Source organism: Ursus americanus, unplaced genomic scaffold (genome assembly GCF_024610735.1).
Source record: "Ursus americanus isolate L20-20 unplaced genomic scaffold, mUrsAme1.1.p SCAF_71, whole genome shotgun sequence".
NCBI lineage: Eukaryota > Metazoa > Chordata > Mammalia > Carnivora > Ursidae > Ursus > Ursus americanus.
This window is the reverse complement of record NW_028273653.1, coordinates 131825-140171: the sequence shown is the minus strand read 5'-3', so window position 1 is coordinate 140171 and position 8347 is coordinate 131825. Positions and strand designations below refer to the sequence as shown.

General features: G+C 52.0%; 2 protein-coding genes and 1 long non-coding RNA gene across 5 annotated transcripts; all 3 read right to left on the bottom strand.

Moving 5' to 3' along the window:
• Positions 1 to 261: 261 nt before the first annotated feature.
• Positions 262 to 7367, bottom strand: LOC123793732 (uncharacterized). Of its 3 annotated transcripts, none has more exons than XR_015723588.1 (2): positions 6750 to 7367; positions 262 to 2881 (listed from the first exon to the last, which is right to left on the bottom strand). It is a non-coding gene; the product is annotated as an uncharacterized LOC123793732 (long non-coding RNA). The 3 variants fall into 3 exon arrangements; XR_015723586.1 differs by having other exon boundaries at positions 262 to 2878; XR_015723587.1 differs by lacking the exon at positions 6750 to 7367 and adding an exon at positions 3184 to 3324 and having other exon boundaries at positions 262 to 2878.
• Positions 3417 to 4571, bottom strand: LOC148106729 (uncharacterized). Its single transcript, XM_087860559.1, has one exon. The coding sequence runs from the start codon at positions 4427 to 4429 to the stop codon at positions 3515 to 3517; it is 915 nt and encodes a 304-aa protein (XP_087716685.1). The 5' UTR covers positions 4430 to 4571; the 3' UTR covers positions 3417 to 3514.
• On the bottom strand, positions 4617 to 5882 carry LOC123791743 (uncharacterized). The gene has a single exon (XM_087860560.1). The coding sequence runs from the start codon at positions 5536 to 5538 to the stop codon at positions 4750 to 4752; it is 789 nt and encodes a 262-aa protein (XP_087716686.1). The 5' UTR covers positions 5539 to 5882; the 3' UTR covers positions 4617 to 4749.
• Positions 7368 to 8347: the final 980 nt, after the last annotated feature.

Below are 8347 nucleotides of genomic sequence, written 5' to 3'. Positions count from 1 at the left end.
AGGCATGGTCTAAGCCCCTCACCTCGTCCCTGTGCTTTGGGGAGCCGGAGGGACACCCGAGGCCCACGGCCCTGAGACCCCTTTGCAAAAAGCCGGCTTCCCACGGAGACAGTTTTCCTGATGTGTAGACCGTCTCCCAAGTGGTTGTGGCAAGGTAAAGCCAATGCCCTCCACTTCTCTGGAAGTGTAAGGGCGGAAATAAAAATCACACCCTACCTTAGAGGACGCGGCAACTCAACCCCATGAAGTCGAGAGAGACAGTTCTTGATGCAATCACACGAGGCTTTATTGCAGGACCAGCGCGCTGGGGCTCATCTCATAACCCACGCAGGGGCAGCGGAGAAGAGCCTCGAGCTATGAAAGGGTTAGGTTTTTATGGGGGCTTGTGGGCGTGACCCTCAGGAGACAGTCATTGGGGTGTTTGCAGTTTCTACCCAATCAAGAGTCCAGTTGGCCAGTACAAACTGTCCAATAGGAAATTTTGGCGTGAGGGACTATCAGAGAGCTCCAGAAGATGCAGGGTGGTGGTCTTTCGGAGGGTCTCTCTGTGCGTCATCCTGGGTGGAGGGTGGGAGGGTAACATGCCGGGGGGGGGGTGATAGCTCTGGGTGGGATGCAATTAGGCACCCCTCCACCCAGGAGCTCGATTTATCTGTTTATCTTTCGCAAGCAGGCGTGCACAGAAGCGAGAAGGCGAAGCTGTGGTTAGCATTTTTCCAAGTGGGCCCCTTCCTTAAAGTATTTGGGGCGCCCAAACTTTGCTTAAGGGGATTTTCAGTTATGTTCCTCCACGTATGTTTTCTTGCAACCAAACGACTTCAAATATGTCCTTTCATTCCCCCCTTTTTGTTTTTGAACAATTCCAATCATGGAATAGTTGGATCCTCTGAGGGGTTTAACTCTTGGTATTCATGTCTTAACATGAATAGTTGCACAGTGCTGACTTGGCTACGGACAAATTGTATGAGACGATTCAGAACACAAGGGCCTAGGGTAAGGAGTAACAGAATAATTAGCAGTGGTCCTGACAGGACGGAAATTAGAGTAGTTAACCAGGGAGTTTTATTGAACCAACCTTGGAACCACCCCTGAGAGGCCTCTCGTTCTTTTCGTCTCTCTACTAATCTCTGTCTCAATTTAGTCATAGAATCCTTTATTACTCCGGAGTGATCGGAATAAAAACAACATTCTTCATTTAGGGCAACACATACGCCCCCTTGCTGCAAGAAAAGAAGGTCTAAACCCCTTCTGTTCTGTAAGACTACTTCCGACAAGGAAGTTAATGACTTTTCTAGGTGGGTAATGGATTGTTCTAACACTTTCAGGTCTTCATCAATTGACATCCGCAGTTCCTGATAGGATTGGGACCCTTGAACTAGGGCCGCCGCTCCGGTGCCTATGCCGGCAGCAATTCCCAATCCCAATAGGACCGCCAAAGAGATGGAGATCAATTCTCTCTTGTGGCGATCCCTGATTAGGGAACCACCTTGGCGGTATGAATCGAACCTGTCTTCGAAGGGGGCTGTCTCATAGTAGGTCACTTTGGGCAGCAACTGGATCATGATACAAAAGTCTGCGGACTGATTGAAAATACTAGTGTGCAAGCAGGGAGTTAGGCCGGTGTTGCAGGCCCACCATCCGCCCAGGGGAACTAAGTATTTACTGGTCACATTCTCATGGATAATCGTGGTGTTTTCAGTAATATTAGCCCCTGAAATAACATGGGTTTCACTGCATAAGGGCTGATATTCTGGAGTGGGATTTCCTATACAAAGACCCTGCCCAAAAATTTCTGTTAAGGTCAATTTTCCAGGTTTTCCCCAGTTACATCTGTCATCTCCTCCGGACACAGTGTAGTTGCCAGAGTGTACGATCCCTTGGTAGTAAGGAGGGATGGAGGACAAGCATAGCCAGCAGGCCTGTGTCAAGTTAGAACTAGTATGGTTTAAGGCCGTGTAGGCTCCCTGCACTATACTGAACAGCCGCTGCACAGGATGGTAAGTTTTCAGGGAGGAGTTAAGAAAGGGGTGGCGCCGGGGAAGCAGGTCTGCGGTCAGACCATGGGAGTCATAAAACCCCAAGTTCTCCCTTTTAGCCAGTCCCGGGATACTTTCCCTTTATTAGTGAAGGTAACGTTAAGGGTAGTGGCACTTCCTCGTGTCACGCTTATTAAGTCCCATGAGGAAGTTGGCTTCCACGGGGCTACCCCCGTGGTTTCACATCCCCAGCTTTTACAGAAGTAGTGGTCGAAACCTCCGCATTTGCGGACGATTGCCCTTGTTCGACCATCTTTAGGACATATATAGAAGGGGTCCGTTTTTAGTCTATGTTTGGCCATGGGGTCGCGACAGGCTATGTTTTGTTCATCTAAGATGTCCCAGGCATCTAAGCCTGAAACCAGTCTACAGAGATCGGGGTATAGGTTGGACCACCACGCCCAAAGGGGAACATTGTTAGAGATGCTCCATATTGGAGCCCCTAACTGAGAGGTGATTTCCCAGGTCAAGGTAAGTGGACCATGTGGGTTAAGGCTACTTATCGGTAGTTGAATCAGCATCAGCAGCATACACGCGGCGCAGACGGAGTTTGAGGGGGTTGTCAGTCTTTTCCACAGTCCAATTCTTATCGGGGGGGGGCCTCCTTGACGTGAGACGCATGAATCCAAGCCGAGACGCCATCTACTTTGACAGCAGTTGGGGTTGTCAGCAGGACGATGTAAGGTCCTTTCCACCGGGGTTCTAGGTTACCGGCTCGATGTCTCCTTACGTAGACTGAGTCTCCCACCTGGAACCGGTGAGGTACCTGGAGGTCCCCAGGTCGGTAGGCGTCTGCTAATGATTTCCACAACGTCCTTTGGGTGATTTCAAGGGCCTTTAATCTGCTGAGTAAAGCTTGGTTAGTTACGTGTTCAAAGGTAGGCAAATGCATAGAGGCCAAGGGAGGGGTAGTCCCATACAATATTTCGAAGGGAGTGACATTTAGAGAATTCGGGGTATTTCGGACCCGGAACAGGGCATAGGGAAGGAGGGCTATCCAGTCTGCAACGCCAGTCTCCAAGGACAATTTAGTTATGGTCTCTTTTATAGTTCTATTTATTCTTTCTACTTGACCTGAGCTTTGGGGTCTATAAGCACAATGTAATTTCCAATTTACCCCAAGGATCCTGGCTATATCCTGACTTACCTGAGCAACAAAGGCTGGGCCGTTGTCCGACCCGATTATTCTTGGGACTCCAAACCGAGGAAAAATTTCTTCTATAAGTTTTTTTGTGACAATCTGTGCAGTCTCGGTTTTGGTGGGGTATGCTTCTACCCACCCAGAGAAAGTATCAATGAATACTAGTAAGTACTTGTTACCATATCTTCCTGGGCGTACTTCGGTGAAATCGACTTCCCAATAAAGTCCCGGTCTGTCTCCTCTAAGTCTAGTTCTTCCGGTGTTTCTGGAAAAAGCTGCATTAACTTTCTGGCAAGGGATACAGTGCTTTACAGTTTCATAAGCTAATCTGTCTAGGTCAGGCAAAACAAAAGGGGAACTGCGGGCAGAAGTCACGAGATGTTTTTTTTCCAAAATGAGTCAAATGATGCAGCTGTTTCAGGAAGGCTTTAGCTTCCTCTTGTGACAAGGGAGTTTTTGGGTCCTTTGGCTGCATAACACTTTTATAAGGCAAAAGGCCGTCATTTCCTTCCTCCGAACTCAGCGTTAGGACGTTAAGTCCATGTGCAGCCTTCTTTGCCTCCCGGTCTGCCCTTTGGTTTCCTAGGGCAGTCTCCGAACCGTCTCCTTGACGTCCAGGGCAGTGTATAATGGCCACCTTAAGGGGTTTATGGACTGCTTCTAGGAGATCAAGAATTTCCCTTTTGTTTTTAATTTCCTTTCCTGCTGAAGTGAGGAGTCCTCTCTGCTTATAGATAGCTCCGTGTACATGGGCTGTAGCGAAGGCATATCTGCTGTCTGTATAAACGTTGACTTTTTTTCCTTCTGCTAAGCGGAGGGCTTGTGTTAGAGCGATTAGCTCTGCTTTTTGAGCGGACGTCCCTTCCGGCAAACTGCTGGCCCATATTACTGATTTTGAGTCCACTACAGCCGCCCCTGCCACCCGCTTACCTTCCACTATATAGCTGCTCCCATCAGTATACCAGGTATGGTCTGCATCTGGGAGGGGTCGGTCATCGAGGTCGTGCCGGATCCCAGTTTCCTCGGCGAGAACCTCTCGGCAAGAGTGGAATATCCCCGCGTCGTCTGGATCCGTTTCCGGGAGCATAGTGGCGGGATTAAGGGCGACTGGAGGGGCAAACTGTATCCGGTCTCGGTTGAGGAGGAGACTCTGATAATGAGTCATTCGAGCGTTCGACAGCCATCGGTCGGGGGGTTGTCTGACAACGCTCTCGAGTGTATGAGGGGCCACAATTGTCAGTTTCTGTCCCATAGTTAGTTTGTCAGCGTCTTTAACAAGGACTGCGACTGCTGCGACGGCCCTGAGGCAATTTGGCCAGCCTTTAGCAACCGGGTCAAGCTTTTTTGACAGGTAGGCTACTGGCCGTCTCCAGGGTCCGAGAGGTTGAGTTAGTACTCCCCGAGCTATGCCCTTTCGTTCGTCTACGTATAGAGTGAAGGGCTTCGATACGTCTGGCAACGTGAGGGCCGGTGCTGACAGCAGAGCGCGCTTGATATTATCGAAGGCTTCCTGCTGGTCGGCTCCCCATATGAAAGGGGATCCTTCTTTTGTCAGGGGGTAAAGGGGGGCTGCTAAAGTGGCAAAGCCCGGTATCCAGAGTCGGCAAAAGCCGGCTGTGCCCAGGAACTCCCGCACCTGACGGGGCGATTTGGGCACAGGTTTTTTCGTATGTCAGGCGCGGCTTGGCCTATAAACGCCATCGCTACTGAGGCTCGCTGGCCTTCTGAAGTCGGGTCGAATGGGGTGTACCTACGAAAAGCCTCCATCAGCCTTTCCAGGAAAACCGAAGGGGGTTCCTCAGGTTTTTGAAGCACCTCTCTTACCTTAGTCAAATTGGTGGGGCGCCTTGCAGCCCCTTTGAGACCAGCCACTAGAGCCTGGCGGTAGACCTGTAGCCGCTCCCTACCTTTGGGTTGACTGTAGTCCCAGTCCGGACGACTCAATGGGAAAGCGAGGTCTATAAGGTTAGGGAGAGTAGTGGGGAGCCCATTGTCTCCAGGGACGTTTTTCCGGGCCTCCATCAGGATTCTCTCGCGTTCCTCGGTCGTGAACAGAGTCTGTAGGAGCTGTTGGCAGTCATCCCAAGTAGGCTGGTGGGAAAACATTAAAGATTCTACCAGGTTAGTTAGGCGTTGGGGATCCTCAGAGAATGGGGGGTGGTTAGTTTTCCAATTATAGAGGTCTGAGGAGGAAAACGGCCAATACTGTAGGGGCTGGAGGCCATTCCCTTCGGGAGGGGGGCCATAGGCTCGGAGGGGAAGGGCCCGAGTGGAATCGGGTGAGATCCCTCGCCTGCTCCTTGTCCCTTGAGCTGGACCTCCTTCCCCACTTGCCCCGCTTTCTTCCCCCGTGGGTTCCATCGGTGGGGCAGAGGGAGGGACGTGCGGGTAAGGGGGAGGCCATTCTAGAAGGGCTGGATCTTGAGACTCAGGGTAAATCTTACGGGGCTCGCAGGAACATTGTTTTATTGTGGACGTTTTTACGTTTAGGGCAGAGGTTTGTGTAGGAGTCTGACTAAGCCACGGCTTTACCCAAGGAGGGGGGTTCTGGACGAGGTCCTGCCAGACAGTGATGTAAGGCTGCTGGTCAGGGTGTCCGTGCGGATTTGGCTGAAAGACAACAGTTTTGACTGCTAGAATTGGTGTTAAGTTGAATGACCCTCCAGGGGGCCAACCAACGCCAAAAGTGGGCCATTCAGAGGCACAGAAGGTTACCCATTTATTTTTGTTGACTTCTACTGACAAATTGTGGGCTCTCGCTCTTACTTCTGACCAATGCCGGGTGGTGAGACAAAGAGGGGTAGAAATAGTTTGCCCCATGGTTTCCTGCCGGATGGAAACCTGCCAAATGAAAAAAACGAAACAGACAAGCAAAAACGAAACAGACAAGCAGTAAAGACAGAAAGCCGTCAAGCGCCCACCGGCCTCTCCGACTCTTAAAAAAACTTGGGGTTAAGAGTGGACGAGGTCCGATATCCCTGGCCGTCTATGGGCAGGTGGGTCAGACCTTCGCCAGAGACCTCCCTATAAAGGGAAACCGAGCGTCCCCGATTCCCTTCCGAAACCACCGGGGCGTCCCCCGGGGGTGCAGCCTAGGGCGTTCGTGGCACGTCTACCCGCCCAACAGGCCACCAGAACCAGATCCAGATGTCAGTCAACCGACCAGATGGCAACAAGTGCCGTGCAGAGCAGACATATACCCAGATGTCAGTCAACCGACCAGATGGCAACAAGTGCCGTGCAGAGCAGACATATACCCAGATGTCAGTCAACCGACCAGATGGCAACAAGTGCCGTGCAGAGCAGACATATACCCAGATGTCAGTCAACCGACCAGATGGCAACAAGTGCCGTGCAGAGCAGACATATACCCAGATGTCAGTCAACCGACCAGATGGCAACAAGTGCCGTGCAGAGCAGACATATACAGCCCACGCAGACACAGAACAAGCAGCAAGCAGCAGGGGGATGGGTACCTCCAAGATTGTGGTCTCTCGAGACGTGGGGATGGTTGCCAATGTTTCCCGGCCAACGCACCATATGTAAGGGCGGAAATAAAAATCACACCCTACCTTAGAGGACGCGGCAACTCAACCCCATGAAGTCGAGAGAGACAGTTCTTGATGCAATCACACGAGGCTTTATTGCAGGACCAGCGCGCTGGGGCTCATCTCATAACCCACGCAGGGGCAGCGGAGAAGAGCCTCGAGCTATGAAAGGGTTAGGTTTTTATGGGGGCTTGTGGGCGTGACCCTCAGGAGACAGTCATTGGGGTGTTTGCAGTTTCTACCCAATCAAGAGTCCAGTTGGCCAGTACAAACTGTCCAATAGGAAATTTTGGCGTGAGGGACTATCAGAGAGCTCCAGAAGATGCAGGGTGGTGGTCTTTCGGAGGGTCTCTCTGTGCGTCATCCTGGGTGGAGGGTGGGAGGGTAACATGCCGGGGGGGGGTGATAGCTCTGGGTGGGATGCAATTAGGCACCCCTCCACCCAGGAGCTCGATTTATCTGTTTATCTTTCGCAAGCAGGCGTGCACAGAAGCGAGAAGGCGAAGCTGTGGTTAGCATTTTTCCAAGTGGGCCCCTTCCTTAAAGTATTTGGGGCGCCCAAACTTTGCTTAAGGGGATTTTCAGTTATGTTCCTCCACGTATGTTTTCTTGCAACCAAACGACTTCAAATATGTCCTTTCAGAAGAAACCCCAGTGCCCAGCCATGTTCTAAGCCCTCCCATCCTCCCTGGGCTTCTGGCAGCAGGAGTGAAAAGAGGGGAGCAGAGCACTGGGACCCGTTTGACAAAAACCGGCTTCCCACGGGAAAGTCTTTCTCCACGTGCAGACATGCTCCCAGGTGCCTGTGGCAAGGGGAAGGAAATGCCATACACTGACCTGGAAGAGACCACAGGGCCCAGGCACAGTCTGAACCCTTCCCTCAACCCGGCGGTTTTGCTAGCAGGAGTTCAAGCCCAACGAACACAGCCCGGAGACCCCTGGGGCAAAAACGGCTTCCGACGAACAATAGGTGCTTGCTGTGGAACACCTATCCCAAGTGGGGGTAGCCAGCTCAACAAAATTCCACACACCCACGTGTAAGAAACAACATTGCCCAGGCATGGTCTAAGCCCCTCACCTCGTCCCTGTGCTTTGGGGAGCCGGAGGGACACCCGAGGCCCACGGCCCTGAGACCCCTTTGCAAAAAGCCGGCTTCCCACGGAAACAGTTTTCCTGAGGTGCAGACCCTATCCCAAGTGGTTGTGGCAAGGTAAAGCAAATGCCCTCCACTTCTCTGGAAGAAACCACAGTGCCCAGGCATGTTCTAAGCCCTCCCATCCTCCCTGGGCTTCTGGCAGCAGGAGTGAAAAGAGAGGAGCAGAGCACTGGGACCCGTTTGACAAAAACCGGCTTCCCACGGGAAAGTCTTTCTCCACGTGCAGACATGCTCCCAGGTGCCTGTGGCAAGGGGAAGGAAATGCCATACACTGACCTGGAAGAGACCACAGGGCCCAGGCACAGTCTGAACCCTTCCCTCAACCCGGCGGTTTTGCTAGCAGGAGTTCAAGCCCAACGAACACAGCCCGGAGACCCCTGGGGCAAAAACGGCTTCCGACGAACAATAGGTGCTTGCTGTGAAACACCTATCCCAAGTGGGGGTAGCCAGCTCAACAAAATGCCAC